Raw genomic sequence first — 18399 nt, 5'->3', positions numbered from 1 at the left:
AACTGAGGTCATGCCTGCAATGAGATAATATACAATGAGGTATGAAATGCACACATGCTGTTCACCATACGATATGTGCAATGCAAAGTATTTCCTTATTGTCTCATTCAGTTTCAGTTTCAGTTTGTTATTCGTTCATAACAATTGTTTACAAGAAATAATATACAGACAAAGGCCCCAAGGTCAGAGACTGCACAGGGACCCTTGGATTAGAAGTTATATAAAAAAATAAAGCGTAATACAGAGCAGAGAAACAAAATATGAAATAAGCGAAATATAACCAAGAAACTGAGTGATGACACACATAAAAGACAAAAGGAAGAGGAAAGATGCACAGTCAATGGTTTTTACACAGCTTCTAATGATCAAAATAACATTATAGGAAATTAATCAGACAGAAAATACATAATTCTTGAGTTCGTATTTGAAAGAATACAAGGTAGATGACAACTTAATGGAATATGGAAGATTGTTCCAAACTTTAAGCGCGCAAAAAGAGGAAGCCATCTTTCCGTAATTAGTAAGACATAAAGGCAACAGGAAATTCAATGTATATCGGCCAGTGTAACTTACCAAAGGCGAGAGGAAGCCTGGACCACTTCAGGTCATCACGTGTGCGCCTGCCATCAGCATTTACAAACACTCCCAGTTCTGCGAAAACAAAGATGAAAAAGAAATGTGGCAATGTGCAAAAACAAGCGCATGAAGTGCATAGGTACTCATGATTTGGGGCCGTTACATTAACGAAACAACTTGAAAAGTCATTTTTATGACAACGCTGAAGCTTGCCACTTTTGGTGACTTTAATAAGCCACCACCTAAGAAGTATAATGTTCTATGCTGCAGCATCTGCAAAGTAGCTGAGAGGTAATATCTTCCAACTGGCAGCCTATGGATCTCAAGTTTGAATGCTTATGAGGCACCACAGATTTTTTTTTTCATAAGCTTCTCGCAAAGCACAATGGGATTCCAGCGATGGTCAGCAGCACACAACATCGAAGCAAGTAGGGGAGTGAACACATAACAGCTATCACTGTAAGACCAACTCACCATGGAAGCAAAGCAGGTACTCGGGGTTGTACTCAGGCGGAGCCACCTGCAGCACTGACACTGGAAAGCTGCGCAGCTGTGTCGCACTGTACGTCAAGAAAGACAGCGAGTGATCCGTGGGGTCCAGGAATTCTGCGTGTGATAAGCAGATCTCGTGAAGTGTGAAGGGGCACAGTAAAAACACTCACCAGAGACGCATCGAAAGGGCATCATGCTGTGCACAAGTACTGCAACGTAGCAAATACAGTCGCTGATTGATAATTTGTACTCAACGGGGACCGCCATGACGCCAGAATAATCGGGAGTCCGAAATACCAGATTTGCCAAAAAACAAATGACTTTATTCCATAAGTGGCCAAAAAAAGATCATCGCAAGTGAAATGCAAAAGTTGTGGGATCGTTACCCACCTGCGGCAAGTTGTTTTTTCATCCATTTTCATTTCCATTAATTAATCCTTCCTTTATTTCATTTATTAAGCACAAGTAATTTCCCCTATGTTGTCCTTGGTGGCAGTGTTCGTTGGCTTCTTATGATATGACTAATAAATGTTGGGCCCCTCGGTTAACCCCCTTTCTTCTAAAAAAATGTCTGTCACATTCTCGGATTGTCACTTTCGGAGACCACCTTAAATTTAGCAGGACTATAGTGCAAGACACATGAGTGTTTAGGAGCGAGGGCATTCTTGGTACAGTGCCAAGCACATTATCTTTTGCATTACTAGTGCTAAACATGTTGGCATCTACTAGCAACGTTGTTCTTGGCACACCGCCAAGCACACCATCTTGTTACTGAGTGGAAATCCTGTCACCCACTGCCGTGTCCTATGCTAACCTATGAAATATCACAAAAGTGTGGTTATCTTTCAAAAGTGATCATTCATTAACATGTATGTGTTGCTGCAAGCACACATGCTTGCTCTTGGCCCTAGACATTTTACGATCGTGATTTTCTAGCAATGCCTTTTATACTATTTCTTTTCAAGCTTTATGTGCTTTGTCAGTGGTCGGAGCGAAGCTCTGATCAGTTGGCTATGAACAGTGGGTGATAGGAGTGGCACAGAACCAAGTGGAAGGCGTCGCTACGAAATTGCAGCCTGTGTCACGACCGCTGTCACGCTGTCACTACAGATAGGTAAAGCGCAATGAACGCATGCACAAAATTCTCATCAGCAACTGTTAGATCGACTAGGCTTCGCTGGTTATAGTCTCACGGAGTGCCAGCGACGTCCCAAAACGAAAATATTGCTATTTCTGCTCGACTTGATGGCTCTATTAGCGCACGATTGTGCAAATGAAGTCTGAATTACCATTGTGTGAATTATTGCACAACGTGCTGCAAAGTGCCTGAAATTTCTATCGCCCTTACACATTCTATGTCTATGGGGCTAGTGGCGGTGCTGCAGGGCTGTCCGAATAATGAAGCATGTTCGAATTAACGGCGTTCCAATAATCAGTCGTTGACTGCTTTCTATAATGACATGCAACATGCAGTTTGAAGTCATGAGATACTTTCGGCATTTTTAATTCACATTCTCTATGGCTTTGGAAAAATAACTCATCTGGCACGCCAATATGATGTAGTTCTGCCTTACAATGAAGCTACCAGATATATCAGTTCATTCTAATTTCATTACAACTATTACCACATTTTAAAGTTGCAAAAGAACCCTTTAGGCTGGATCTAGGTTCGACCTCTGGACTAGTCCTGCACCAACTCATTTCTTCAACAGTTGCGACTCACTCGCGTGGCATCCAGCCGTTTATGTGCGAAGTTAAACAATCTAGTGCCGTGAGTGACAAGACTAGGATGGAGTTGAATATAAACAATGAGTGTGCTGGTTTCAGCTGTCAACCCCAGTTTCCGTGACAGAGCCTCTTAGACTGCTCTGATCGATGTTTTACTTCAGTATAGTATTTAGCTCACAGCTCCTTGGCCAAAGAGTTGCAGGCAAGAACTACAGACTCGAGAAACACTCACCCTCAAATGAAAAGTCTTTGGCATCAATCTCGTAGAAAGTGTCACAACCAACCAGGATGGTGTATGGCGTGAATAATATGCAGCTGCAAGGCTCGCTGGTCTTTTTCTCCTGCAAGGCAAAAATGCATGCAACAGGCCACCTGCACATACAAGTTTTCTTGATACAGTTGAAGCCACTTATAATGATATCGATTTTAACATGGTTAAACCTCAATAGAATGAAGTTGATAAAATTGGCACTTTGCTTCGTTATATCGAAATTTCGTTGTATATACATAAATTCAACCTTCTATGTGAATAAGCACGCTCACTGATAGATTATTTAAACACAGAAGGAGTCTCAAAATATTCAAATTTATTGGGCAGATTTGAATGAGAAAAGGAAAAATTTTGTTGAATTCAAGAGTCGGCAATGAAAGAGATGGCATGTCAACGATATCTTCACATTTGCAGTACAAGTTAAGTGTATCTAGCCACGCTTTCCTGTCTACTCAGCTCTTTGGGGCTGACAGTGTCACCCGCAGCGGGACGACGCTATCATAAAAAGCACTAGCGGCGGGCAGCAAATGCTTCGTCTGCCTCTCGCTTCAACGGGCCTCTGAAATTTGAGGTTATGCAACCTCCAGTGCTAAATATAAGGGAAGACAGCACACACAACGCCACGCCACTTCAGCATGCCCACTCTTTGCAAACACGGCAGATTACCTCTAAGACGGGGAACACGGGCTGCATACGTGCTCACTTACGCTAACAGCCACGTGCGACCACGGCCACACTAGAAAAGGAGACGTGCCCCAACCTGCGTCTCACTCCCTCATGTCCCTCATTCTTGGGCGCACTTTTACTCGTGGCAGATCACCTCTAAAACAGGGTGCGCGGCTGAGTGGGAAAGGTGCAATGGACCCTTCAAAAGACAAGATGTTGCAGCCCATAGACTGCGATAAAGTGTTGTACAGTGACTATAACGGACATAACCCAGTCGCGCACCCTCCTTTAGAGGTAATCTGCCACATGTGCAAGGGGTGGGCATGCTGAGACTGCATGGCACCATGTAAGCTGTCTTATCATGCGTTTAGTATTGGAAGTTGCGTAATCTCGAGTTTCGGTGACCAGTTGGAGGGAGAGGCAGACAAAGCATTCGCTCTCAGCTGCTGACGCTTTTCCTGATAGCACGGCTGGCTTCGTTTAATTTGCGTCGCTGATGTAATGACATCGTCGACGTACGTGGCATGAAACCAAATCATTTGTTGCCGATTCCCAAATCTATCAAAACGAATTATTTTCTCACAGAAATTTGTTTTTTTCGATTGCACAATAATTCACAAAATTCTGCAGCCCCTTTCATTGTAAGAAAAATCAATCGGCAACTGTACTTATTTGCATAAAAGGTCAAATTTTAACAGAACAAACAAATTGTCAATTTTGCCGACTTCGTTATGTAGAAGTTTGACTGTATTATCATTTTATAGTCATCATACCACCTTTGTCTTTCCATCGATGCCGTTCCTTCTTCATCATTCCATCATCATCATTGCGGTGGCGGCGTACAGTCGTCGTTGTGCCACCATGTTTATGGGTGACCTTGGCAAGTGAATGCCACAGCAAAGTAAGACAATACCGGAGTATATCGCACAAGCCGAATCAACGGAAGTCTTTGAATGACCACTGCAGATGATAAATAAAGATGAGTTTTGAAATATGGTGTGTTGCTACATATTGCTAAAATGCTAATCGCATTACCATCGACAGTCATCATGAGATGAACTCTATCGTATTTTTCTTGCCCAAAATTTGCAAGCATTAAAGCTTGCCACAAATTTTCTGATATTTGATTCGATATTCAGCTATGTTTTTTGAATTGATATTGGATTCAAAATCTGCTATAAGGTATTCACACAACCCTAGACATATAAGATGTCTTAACTGTGTGTAACATATTCCTAGCTGGTAAAAGAAAAAAAAAAGAAATAACTTATCTCTTGCATTGCGCTAATCCCTTAGCTTCATAGTAGCTTTTTTTTCATGCAAGCACTTTTTTCACACACCTTTCGGCAGGTGTAGTTAGCGTGCGAGGCATTCCAGACGTGCACATAGATGGCCCGGCCAGTCGCCATGCAAAGAGTGGTGCCGTCCTGTGATGTGGCAAACAAATGGCACTCCTTCACGTCCTCCACCAAGCGCCACTCTGGTGGATCGGCTGCAACGTCTCGGCCTGCGAGTGTCTCCACCCACGGCTGCATCGCTGTCCAGTTAGTCAGCATCAGCTTGCGCTCTTGACCTGCAAGGTGGTGGCCCAGTCGTGAATTACAAAACAACAATTAAGAAATAAGTTTCGGGGTTTTACATGCCAGAACTACAATGAGGCACACTGTAGTAGAGGACTCCAGACTAAAACTTACCTCCTGGAGTTTTTCAACATGCATTTAAATGTAAATATAAGCAAGTGTTTTACCATTTCGTCACCATCGAATTGTAGTTGACATGGTCCGAATAAAACCGGCAACCATGAGCCACTAAGCTATCGCAATGGGCAAGACAACAATTGAACCACTCGGCACACAAAGATGAAGTCACTCTTGTTTGATGGAGCAACCTTCAAGGATAGCAGAATTAGCCCTTTTTGCCAGTAACAGAGGTGTTGTAAACAAGAAAATAATGTGAACATGGAGTAAAATTGTCCACTCATCTAATTTTCCATTACTGTGGATGAAAATGTAATGCAGTAGAACCCACATGATATGCTCAGAGTTGCATTTTCCTGGCTGTGTTTTAGTTTTGTGTGGCACATGATACCACAGATTATAATATGCGATATGTTAGGTTCACTGCACATGTGTGCCCTTCACTGCTGACTGCCATGGCACATTACAGTGATTGCGTAATAACATAGCAGCGTCCAGGCAGCCCGCTTCGTTTCAAATCCGCCCTTGTTACTTGTTCTCAGTCATGACAGAAAGGAATAAATGATATAACCAGCCTATTCTCATGTCACGCTGACAAGTCGCATCCTTTTTTTTGCCATTTTGAAGAATGGCATGCATTGCTAGACAAGCAAGCAGAGGGGCTAGTCTAGGTTTGGGCCATCATCCGTTTACGATTCTTTCTGGAGTCTTTTGATAAATGCAGAATCCCAAAGGTGCAATGGACCCTTCAAAAGACAAGATGTTGCAGCCCACAGACAGCAATAAAGTGTTGTACAGTGACTATAACGGGCATTAAATGTAAATAAATTTCCATTATGTAAAGGCGAAATTCATTGGTTTCATCATTTCTTTATTGCCAAAATTGGAGGCATTTTTTTTATCTGTATGGCCATTAAATTTCTAACTTGTTCAAGAGTTCTAATGTCATTTCTACATTAGTTTTCTACTTTGAAGCTATTTAAACTTAGTGCGCATTAGACTGGGCGGCCTGTGAACTACCACGATTGCTGCTCACTGGAAATGACACTGTTAAGAACCAGCATAGTGCCTGAGCACGAACTCCAAGATGAAGAGACATCTGAAGTGCAGCGAAGATTTTGGAGGCCATGTTCTTGGACCGGTGTCATATTTGCTAACCACCAGGTGCCCACCATTACTGTTTTGGTGACATTTTAAAGGTGGATAATAAAAAAAATTACACGATTACCAGACCTGCATCTTCGAAGATTGCTTCAACAGTATATTAGACAATTCATTTACAACAAATTTAGCCAAAGAGCTTTTTTTTTTTTGCAGTTGGCTTTTAATGGCCTGAAGATTTTCCAAGCTTGCTTACCACATATTGCAAGGACCACGCCAAGCTGCGTGCACACGGCAACTTGGAAGACGGCAGGGACAGCTGCAACCTGACGCCGCACAGTCCTGGCCACCAGGTCGATGACATAAAGGCCTTCCATGGCGCCCAGAAGAATGTACTGCAAGAACAGCACCGCATGTTGAAGCATCAAATACCACTTCTTGCAGCACTGGTCCCAAGCACTACTGCATGAAATACTATTCAGCCTAGGCAAATGCATGGATATGTTCTGCCAAGGCGACTTCGTACACAACATAATTTATGGAAGAAAAAAAAAAGATGTAGAAAGACGGCAAAAAATGAAGTTTGTAAAAGAAGAAGGCTGAGGAAGTTGCTAAGGATTCATCATTTGAATCGGGAGTAGAAGACACGGACACAAGAGGAATGAAAAGGACTGCACAAATGTCAGCGTTTGCATTGTCATTCCTCCTCCATCTTTGCCTTCAATGCCTGATCTTTCAAACAGAGGAAAAAAAAAAGGCCACCCAACAAATATATGCTGTTCAATGCACATATCTGTTAATGCTGTGCTTCAACTCTCAACTGGCAGCAAGATTGAGTGCAGTAAGGGTTTAGAACTCCACGAGTGTGGCATTGAAAGTATAGGCAATTAATAAAGGGAAAATGAGACATCCACCCAAGTGCTAAGTCCTATAAAGGAGGAACCCATATCGGTTCCCCTTGTGCCACTTAGCTACGTTTGGGTGGATGTCTCATTTCCACTTTATTAATTACTTCTCTCCACCTTGCGGGTTTCCGCAGAACTATTACGTCAAAGTATAGGCAACGACAGTTACAGTATAGCAACAAGTGCAAGCAAAGCAGCACAGAATCGCATGCGTGATAAACGTACATGCGCTTCTCTTCTGCTCACCTCGTAGGACAGCTCATGGACGCAGTTAACATCTAGGACTTGGTCACCTCCAAGCCTCAAGACTGTGTCACCAGCATTACATTTCTGGAACAGGAAAGACAAAACAAAAACATTGTGGTGTCTCCAAACCATATCTCCAAAAGATGCAGACTATGGTAGCACGTTGGGCTTGTTGGTACACGATACTTAAGGCCTTAGGCATAGCACACCCAACACACACACACATGTACGCATGCACATACACACACACAAAAAAGACATCACGGTGTGACAAACAAAAGCCCTATGTGTGTATCTGTGACCGGTCAGTCGTCCTGTCTCGGATGCACTACGCCAGAGGCCAAAAGATACCATTTAAACCGTCTCCAGCAGTGGCCAACATGCACATAGTATATTCCAGCCTTCTTGTGCCTTTCGTTTGTCATTCTGGGTGGCATTTTATCATAGCTAGCATCTTGAAACTGAAAAAGCACACAATGACGAGAAACGAAGAGAGTGGACAGGACGAAGTGCTTACTCACAACTGAAAAATTTTGTTGAAAGGAAACAAATATATGCGCACAAAAACAGAGTAGGATGGCTGAGCATGCGTTACAAGGCTCTCACGTTAGATCATTTGAAAGGCAACATTAAAAGTAAAAAAGTTATAACTATCAAGAAACTTGAATTCCCTATCATGTAGAAAGACCGAGGGGTGGCTGACGTAGTTATCTCCTTTTTCCTTTATGTGGAAGGCCTCTGCCATTTCACAGGTTAAGTGGTTAGTGCTTTTGAAAATAATCTGAGTATCTTCGAAGACAGGGTAACACCCGCAGTCCCTACAGTAGGCGGCTGGTTGTTCCTGATGAATTGTATGCCATCAGGTGCTCTCTTAGCATCACGTTGATGTAACGCCCAGACTGGCCTATGTAAACTTTACCGCACTTAAACGGGATCGTATGTACTATGCCCATCGCACAATCTACGAATTTCTGGTATGTTCAAAATTGCACTGCGATGGCTTCCTGCCATTAGGCAAACAAATCGTTTGAAGTTTATTTTTCACTGAAAAAAGAACCTCAACCTTGTACCAAGTGCCCATATGTTTTAATTTGTGTGATGTTCTATGTAGGTACGAAACGACAGCAATTTTATTATTTTTATGACACTCTTCCTGGGTGATCTGACTGTTTTCTTTCGTTTTTATTTCTCTCAAAGTGTTAGCGCACACTGATTTAATGACAGACTGAGGATAGCCTGCTTGTTCAAGCTTGTCGATCTGGTTGAGAAAGCTCGTTTCCATTATGTGTTGACATGATTGTTTCAATGTGGAACCTATGCTGGTCTTTATTATTCCTCTTTCTACAATTTTTGAATGGTCTGACCTGTAGTTAAGGTTAGGTTTAATAGACCTGGGTCGGTAGTACCAGCAGACATGAAGCGGTTGAAAGATTAGTCTTAGATCAAAAAGCTGTAATTGGTTAACCTGGGGCAATTCAAAAGAAAAATTTAATTTAATACAGTTTTCCTTGAATACCTTTAAAATGTTTACGAGATCCCGGGTTGGATTAGCGGAATTAAGACCAGAAAATCGCCTACATATCTGAACACTTTAGTTGCTAATCCTGAAAGATGAGGCTGTAGCGCTCCATCGAGTTTGCTCAAGAAAATGTCGCTTAAAATTGGAGCAAATGGCGATTTTATGTGAATCTGTGAATGCTGAACGTAACATTCTCCCTTTCCCCAAGACACAAACACAGCATTTAGGTAAAAGCTCAGCAACTCGATAAAGCTTGCAACCAAGGTTCCCCTTTTTAGACTAAAAGAATTCAAGCTTCTTGATAGTTAGCACTTTCTTAATTTTTTACTTTTAACGTTGCCTTTCAAATTATTGAACCTGAGAGCCTTGCAATGCGTGCTTGGCCATCCTACTTCGTTTTACAGTTTCAAGATGCAAGTAAACCAACTATCCCAGTTATCCATTCTGTTACAGTATAGAATAGCTCCTACTCTGCCTGACACCAGGTTCTTTGTGTTACCAAGCACTTACAACATAAATGCAAGACCATTAAGTTGAGGTGACAGTACACAGAATTAATGAGACAATAGAGACTTTTGGTATAGTGGTAAGTGGCTGCACAAAAAAAAATAGCAGGGACAGACTGCGCATGCAAAAAACGCTACGGCAGCTTCGCACGTTGTGCGCCTTTGCTACTTTTGGAATTTAGCAAGGGACGCTAATAGTTGCAAAGACTGCTTAGTGTGGAAAACATGCAGCACCTTTGAGGCGACAGCCGTCCTCTTAGGATCTATCAAGCCCTCATCCTGCTTCGTTCGGTCTATTCATTCCCAACAGATGCTTGTATTTGCTTTAGATTTGTGTCATAATGCTTCAACAGCAACTTATTAGTGACAACTGGCCACTGCTTCCGAGATCCATTCTCGATTTTTCGGCGCTTCAGGGTGTATTAGCTGGACACGACTTCCAAGATTTGGTGACGCGCATCGCAAGACATGCGGGCTGCCAGATGTCAGAGGCTATAGATTGTTCTCTTGTGTGAGAGAGAGTGAGTGCCAAAAACCTAAATTTTATGACCATCATCACTATGCAGAAAAGCTAATTGCTATGCAAATAATACGAATATGCAGCATTGGATTCGGCTGACATTTGGTACGCATTAGATTACCTTGTATTTCATGGACATCTATATCTAGGTGGTGTCGCAAATGTTTGCGTTTGAATTATCCGTCTGGTTTGCACAATTCTAAAAAGGCTAGTTTGCGCAGTACTTTGCAGCGTACGACGTCACTGCAACATTGCGTCACTCGCTAATGCAAGCATTTTGCACTATACTAAAACTCTCCAATATCAAGGGACTTTTGTGTTCGCGTTTAAAGAAACACCAAGGAGAAATACTAAATCAGTTTGGACTGAGGAAGTACATGCACAATTCATAAAATTAAAAGTTTACTAGAAGAGAAAATGAAGATCAAACTTCAATTTTTGTAATGTCGTGCAAAAACCCCAGTGGCAGTACGTCAGCTTGATGTCCCAGATTTAATGTCTTGTCATTTCGAGCCCCTGTGGTACAGCAAAAAGTTTTCAAAACTTTCCAAGTGCAGTCTGGGTTTTCTTAGAACACAATATATTCCTTCTTTACCGACAAAAAAGCTAACTGGCCTTCAGCAGGCACCGTTAAAATCCATGGTGTCATGGTGAGCTGGTACAGGAACTTCAAGGTGGCTTCATCAGCCACCTTTTACCTTTGCTTCTTTTCTGGCTCAATCGAGCTTTCTCTCGCAGTAAGAGCGGGTTTCTTGGCATTGTAGGAGGGTAATCTGCTAGTATGGGCTCTAGCTTATTTTTCTCCTTAGTGACTCCTTGGGGGTGTCCACTGTATTCCCCTGGCTGCTGGTTTCTTCAACAGGTAAACTGATGGTACGTGCTAGAAGCGAGAAGAAAGTCAGACGAGAAGATATGCAGAGGATTTAGCCAAAGACGCAGCACAGTGGGGTACGAGGAAAGACGTAGTGTGAAGATCCAAGTAATTCTAACTGCCTGCTTACTAACGTGCAGCTACGTCTGTGCCCATGAGTGTGTCTGGATTGTTGTGATGCAGCCCGCAGCGGCTGGGAATCCAACCCATTGCTTCCCTCCCGTAATGCGAGAATGTGACAGCCACTGAACCAACTACTGTGGAACATTCGGTTTCTTCAATATCTCTACTTATTCTATCCTCCCAATGTTTGCATAGGTGACAGTTTGCCATCTCGTACTTACCGAAGGGTCAATGTTGTGTCCTGCAGACATTTCGAGGGCAGACACCCACATCTGTTTTTCAGCAAACGTTGGCACCATGATGTACAGGCACCTGCAAAGAAAATGTACTGATCAATATTTAAAAGTGTATATTAAATGCAAGTGGGGGAGGAGTGATGGGAAAGGGTAGAACAAAATCTCTATTGGTCTTGTAAAATTTACAATGCACTCACAATGACAACTGTAGACTATGCAGCCATTATACTTGAAATGCTAGTAGCTAGCATTAGCCCTGATGATGATGAATATGATGATGATTATGATGATGATTATGATGATGATGCAGACTTTGTGGCATCACCTATGAAACGGGGCGGTGACGAATAGTCACCCAGTCTGCTTAAGCTACTCAGGTATGCTATACATGCTTTTCATTCTAGCATTTTTGTACACACCTGCTTAATTTTTTTCCTTTCCAGATCTTTCGCCAAACCCTTTGAGTGTGTGACATTTTGCTCTCTCACATGTGACATCAGTGCGGGTGTGCCGCATACGCCCTCGCTACATGAAGGCAACTTGATGATGTCGGTCGACCTGCTATGCTCGAATTTTTGGCATGCGAGTCGGCAGATTTGTGAAATAGCATACACGGAATATGTCGGGACCTTATTCCCTATGAAAACAAGTGGAGTCACCGTCATCACCACGCTTATTGTGGCTCACTTGCAGTGTCGTCTGCTATAGTCATCGGCGTGTGCATGTGCGTGTATGATGTTGGGTTCTCGTCATTGCTGTTCTGTTGTCGTAGCCCACTCATAATGATTTGTCAGCCCTTTTTCAATGATGAAATGCAGCATTTGGCGTTATGCTACACTATGTCTGCACTTTAATACTGCGTTTGTCTGTCCGGCGCCTGCTGCGTGTTTGTCGCCAATTTTGTTGGCTGCAGACACTAATTTTGTTGCTGCCTAACGCATTGAGCCTATCCCAAAAAATGTTTGATGTCATTCTCAAGAAGCTAGGCGGTCATTGTGTGGGGATGCGCGACTCTCGCGCGTCCCCTGATATGCTTTTCCCGCATGGCGCGTCTCCTGTAATCCGGCTTCGGCGCGTGGCCTGCGTGATGCCCGCGGCGGTTGTGTGGTTGGGTCGCAGTGCGAGAGATGGCGCGAGTGTTGCGCTGCTAACGCCGCCGACAGGCGAGGTTACTTGGGCGCCGAAAGGAAGGCGCTTGCGCTGTTGGGTTCGAGACAGCAAGCGGGACGGTCGTGCCGCACGTGCAGCGACCCTCTTGCCCGGCGGGTCGGCGCACGGCGGGGACGTCTCCCGCGTGCGCGCCGACCCATGCTTCTGCGAGACCGCCTCGCGTGGCCGCCCTCGAACGCGCCACGATTCGCGTGACCATACACGCGAACGACCAGGCCTTGGGATCCAGCATGGGGCGAACATATTCGCTCGCTTCCGGTCGCGGTGAGTCAGACTTCTAGATTTGTCGCGCACCCATCGGCATGTTTTGTGGATAGCAACTCGGCTAGCAGGCACTGATCTATGAAAGGTGCAATAAATGCCCTGGTGATTGTTTGCACTACTGTGTTGTCGTTCCTTTGTCCCAAGAGCACCGGTGTGAGAGACCCCACATCTGGCGCCCAACGTGGACCTCTTGGGACATCGGACGATAGTTTTAACAGTTTTGCTTCGTTCAAGACCTTTGTTTGAACCGAAGCGTAGGCCTAGCGTGAATTTTGATCGCTAGCGTCGGCGGCGTGCTTTCTTGAGCGAGGTGATGGTGGCGGTAGTGTGTTTGAACATGTTAACATGCTAAGCCTTTTCGCAAGTGTTTTTTTTTAATGGCATTCGTCGGTACGAGAGCCACGTGGTCTGCTTCCTGGGAGAGCGAGGCTCAGCGCCCGCGGAGCAGTGGCAAGCCTGAAGCGAGTGAGTACAGAAGCCTCGTGGGTGGTCCGAATTTCTTATGTAAATAGCTTCTTCTATCTCTTTGACTCGGATGAAGTCGCGGCTCTGGGAGCTGGGTGGCCGCGGGCCATGGGTGCCACTACGGGCTGACTGGTATTGCGGCCTGGCACCGGGCGCTCCGACACCGTCTGGGACGGTGGGCGCCGTCAACTCGGATGCTTTGTGCACCGAGCGGAGTAGGACCACCTCACAGAGCTAACGTCTCCTCGCGGCTGCCTGTTTTGCGCCCATTTGGGTGTTGTTTTTGGATGCCGGTTGTTGTCAGGGTAGCGACGATTTAGGCCTAAGGCTTTACGAAGCTGCCTGTCGCACGTGGAGGGACACAACCTGGTGGACCGTGGCGTTGAGGTGTTGCAATTCGCTTCCCTCATTCTATTTAGCCTCGCACGAATTGAAATTACTCGTTCGACTCAAGAAAGCGAGCTTCGTTCACGTGAACTTAGCATCTGAGTAGCTGCCCGATCTTTTGCTAGCCGAGTTGAACATCGTACCACGTGGGCGATGCGCATGCATAATTCCTCTCCCTTGCACTACTTCAGTGTTTGCCGAGTGTGTTGAGTTTACGCAGCGTGATTGGAGTCACCCTTGGTTTTCTGTCACCTGCACATCGTCTGCGCTGCTGCCCCGGACTACGACCGAGCCACCCCGGGCGATGGTGATGCTGTGGCCAGTTCGGCGCAGCGACTTCGGCGGCTTCCTGTATCCAGCTCACAACCCTCGGCGGCGGACAAAAGAGCCGGCAGTCACCGACAGCTACGGCGGCTCTTCGCAGCAGGGCGCGTCGGCACGAGCGACGCTTGCTCGTACCGACTACTGCGTCGTCGTTTCCAAAGTCCTGGCCTGGAATTGTGCCGTCGAGTCCGCAAAGCTGCTGCTGTGACCGGCGGACGCCAGCGGTGTACCCAGGGACAGTCGGCTCGCATGTTATGGGCAGCGTGTGGACATTTCCTCGGCGCGGCCACTGTTTAATGTTCTACCTTGTTCGCGAAGCACCGTTTGATGTTAGACCGTGTCACATGTCCTGCCGGAATATGTAGTGATTTAAGGTTGGGGGGATGTGGGGATGCGCGACTCTCGCGCGTCCCCTGATATGCTTTTCTTGCATGGCGCGTCTCCTGTAATCCGGCTTCGGCGCGTGGCCTGCGTGATGCCCGCGGCGGTTGTGTGGTTGGGTCGCAGTGCGAGAGATGGCGCGAGTGTTGCGCTGCTAACGCCGCCGACAGGCGAGGTTACTTGGGCGCCGAAAGGAAGGCGCTTGCGCTGTTGGGTTCGAGACAGCAAGCGGGACGGTCGTGCCGCACGTGCAGCGACCCTCTTGCCCGGCGGGTCGGCGCACGGCGGGGACGTCTCCCGCGTGCGCGCCGACCCATGCTTCTGCGAGACCGCCTCGCGTGGCCGCCCTCGAACGCGCCACGATTCGCGTGACCATACACGCGAACGACCAGGCCTTGGGATCCAGCATGGGGCGAACATATTCGCTCGCTTCCGGTCGCGGTGAGTCAGACTTCTAGATTTGTCGCGCACCCATCGGCATGTTTTGTGGATAGCAACTCGGCTAGCAGGCACTGATCTATGAAAGGTGCAATAAATGCCCTGGTGATTGTTTGCACTACTGTGTTGTCGTTCCTTTGTCCCAAGAGCACCGGTGTGAGAGACCCCACAATTGCAATGCATTAATGCACACATTGCTCTAGCTGTATTGCAGCAAAAGGCGTTCTGGATCTTCTGGTAGACAGGCAAACGAAATTAGTGGGCAAAACAAAGTTACGTACTCCTGTGCTGTAGTGTTGATCTTCGCAAGATAGTTTTAATTAAACTTGATTACTTCCACGGCGACACAGCTCACCCCTGCATGCTAATCAGTTCAGTATACCTCTTTCTTTCTTTGCTCTTGCAATGGGTATAGCCAGCAAATTTTTGCAGGCGAGGTTCATTAGTGCTAGCGTGTAACAAAAACAGGCAACAATGTGCTTAGATCACAATTTTCAATATATTTTGTTCTCTAAGAGCATCATATGTATTTAAACCTCAAACAAGAAAATTGAGAAGTTTCACTTGCTGGCACTTGACTGAACAGGTAGCTGGAGCACAAAACACACAAGCAAAAGACAAACAAAGGTGCAGTAACATGTTCACAAGTTTTCCTGCATTTTCCTTCTTTCTTTAAAGCATTTTTATTCTTATTCATTAAAGCAATGTTTTCCAAGTGGTTTACAGCAGTCTGAAAGTGCTTTGAACAGAAATAGTGTTATGTTAACTTGAACAAACATAAAATGTTTTCATTAGAGAGTGTTCACGAGATTTATTTGCAAGAAGATAGAGTAAAGCATGCTTGACGATTGTGAAACATGACAGAGAGTGATGCAACTAATGTTTGAGATAAACTGCTAATCAGTGAAATAAGGGATTTTTCTAGCCAGAAAAAGTTTCATATGTACAACACTAAGTGACTATAATTATGAGTGAAATGTAAAATTTGTATTCAACCACAGTGCCACTTAGTCAACGAGAAATTTTGCAAATGATCCCTGCAATCATGCTTCATTTACAAAGCCACGTAGACTCATTTACTCGCTCGGCGCAATGTTTCATGACCGAGTCACGAGCCCATGTCTCTGCCCGAGAGAGCTGTGGTTATAATTTTTTTTTAAATTAAAGATTAAATTCTGGGATTTTACATGCCTAGACAACTATACGATTTTAGGCATGCCGTTGTGGGGGACACCGAAATCATTTTGACCACCTGGGCACCGAAATATAAGTATACACAAACCGTTTTTGCACTCCATCCCCACTGAAATGCGGCTGCCGTGACAGCGGTCGAATCGGCAACTTCGCACTTAACAATGCGATTGCCACTGGGCTAATACATTGGGTGGCTATATGGAATCTACCCTGAATATATATAAAGTTTGTTGTCGTCCTAATTCTGGCATCTATAAAACTACCATATTCACTCGAAAATAGGTCGAGTACATATATAGGTCGACCGCTAATATTGTGTTCCCCAAGAAATAAAAAAAATAAGATTATTCGAATATAGGTCGACCCATTAGAATTCGCGCGTTTGTGTCTGCTGGATGATCGGCGCACAAACGAGCACACTTCTATATTTTTGCTGCTCACTGCTGGCAAAAAAAAAAAAGGCATGTGCCGCTCCATTCTTGCTAGCATCTTGCCTTGCCTGCTAACAAGATCCCGCACAGTCTCGGAGGTCAGCAGAGATTGTTGAGAAGACCCGGTAAATGTTTGCGTTGCATACTGGTTATCACACTGCATCTGTTGTGTTCAGCGCCTGTGGCACAGCTGGCTGCACAGAGGCATGTACGAGTGCTGGAAAGCTACAGTGGTTGTTGCACCCACAGAGCTTCCTAAAAAAATTATTAGATGATGGAAAACTGGCACTAATGTCTACGAGAGCTGCAGGTACACTGGTCCAGCAAACACGGGAATGATGGTTAGCAAGTCGATTCGCCCAAACTTAGTCCCGGCTTCAAGCGGCTTTGTGACTTTGCAAATTTATCACTTCCCCCAAAGCATTATGTTACAAATGCAACAGTTCACAGTGACTGTACAATAAGCAGAGTGGTTTAATGCCTTCTGCGGTTAGAGAAATGGGATTGCTTCAAAATTAAGGAAAATTAATGTGGATAACTCATACTAAGCAAAGCCACGAGAGTGTCTAAAGCCACCAGAACAAATATTAGACAAATTCACGTTCTGTCATTGCCATAGTAACTGAGCGATCGCAGTGCCAACATTCCCTCCAGTAACTTTAGCAGGAAACTCTATGGTGGCACCTAATTAGTAGCTAACTAGGTAGAGACTTGCCACACTGTGTCACATTTTATAATTCGGTAAAGGATTATGCCAACTACTAACTTAGGCGGCCAGCACGTAGTGTGTGGCTTGAGCTCCACCTTGAAGGTGTACGGGATGTCGGACTTTGCAGTGCCCGTCAGCTCGGTGGCCGGCACAGCACTGCTCACCAGAACCTCGCCATCCGATGGGGACATTCGTATCCGCTCCTGGCACGCAGACTCGAGGCTCTCTCCGTAGCGATCCTCTCCTTCTACAGTTTGGTTCGTGTTGTCACCCGCCGGTCCGATGGGTTCCGACACTTGGTCCAAGAGGTACAGGACACGGCGATAGAGCACCAGGAAGCACTTGTGCCAGTTTTGCTTCCCCCCACTGCACCTGTGCTCGGGTTGAAGCACAGTAAAAAGAGAGAGTGAGTGTTGACGCTTGCAAACTGGATCGATGTGAAGGCAGTTTGACTGGCTCATTCAGTTTATTGATCCCCTGAAGCAATGCTTGGGCATGACAGGCACAGGGAGGGGACTGCATATTAACCACCCGACGCTCCTTTTTGTCTGCATCTAAGTTTAAGTACAAGCGTGTTTTTGCATTCTGCCTCGATTGGAATGCTGCCTCTGAACTTGGGATTCGTACACAAAGACATCCTTCTGTTGTTCTCTCTAAGCAATAATCTTAGTTCGCACTATTATGTCTCCTTTTCATGTAAACAAAGTACTCCAGAAGAATGTTCTGTCAATTCACTAGAAGTTTTAGAAATAGGGAATGCAAATGGCTTGTGTATGCCAAAAGAAGCTTAGCATCCTACTTCTATATTTAAGAAGTTATAATAACATAATTTTTTTTAAATTAATAATATCAGTGGCATTGCACACATACAGAATTTAAACACTTTCATACATGAGACAGATAGCATTCACTAACTTTGGGTTTGTTGCGTGAAAGCAAAAATGGGTTCCGTAAAAGTGATAGTATATTACCAAAGTAACTGAGCAAGATGAGAAACGCAACCCCTAGACATTATATAGCATTAACAGATGAAATCATACAGAAATCTGTTTAAGCTGCCTGTTTCCATGTGACCACTACAGACAAACCCAAACAAAGGAGTTAAAAGTGTATTAACCTTGTAACTTTTATCCATGGGGAAAAATAAATTAGGGGTGCATAAATAGTGATTTCTGAGAC

At 44.8% G+C, this 18399-nt stretch overlaps 1 protein-coding gene across 4 annotated transcripts in view; it reads right to left on the bottom strand.

The window, feature by feature from the left end:
• The window catches only part of LOC142576183 (citron Rho-interacting kinase-like), a 158602-nt gene that overhangs the window by 15123 nt on the left and 125080 nt on the right, over window positions 1-18399 (bottom strand). For all 4 annotated transcript variants that reach the window (XM_075686188.1, XM_075686191.1, XM_075686190.1 and 1 more), the window contains 8 exons: window positions 17278-17592; window positions 11443-11533; window positions 7683-7766; window positions 6788-6926; window positions 5074-5306; window positions 3029-3137; window positions 1051-1182; window positions 574-651 (listed from right to left, as the gene is read on the bottom strand). In XM_075686188.1, coding sequence (XP_075542303.1) covers window positions 574-651; window positions 1051-1182; window positions 3029-3137; window positions 5074-5306; window positions 6788-6926; window positions 7683-7766; window positions 11443-11533; window positions 17278-17592 — 1181 coding nt within the window. The remainder of the gene's footprint in view (window positions 1-573; window positions 652-1050; window positions 1183-3028; window positions 3138-5073; window positions 5307-6787; window positions 6927-7682; window positions 7767-11442; window positions 11534-17277; window positions 17593-18399) is intronic.

This window comes from Dermacentor variabilis, chromosome 3 (genome assembly GCF_050947875.1).
Source record: "Dermacentor variabilis isolate Ectoservices chromosome 3, ASM5094787v1, whole genome shotgun sequence".
NCBI classification, from domain to species: Eukaryota; Metazoa; Arthropoda; class Arachnida; order Ixodida; family Ixodidae; genus Dermacentor; species Dermacentor variabilis.
The sequence above is the reverse complement of the archived record's forward strand: the minus strand, read 5'-3'. Positions and strand labels throughout refer to the sequence as shown.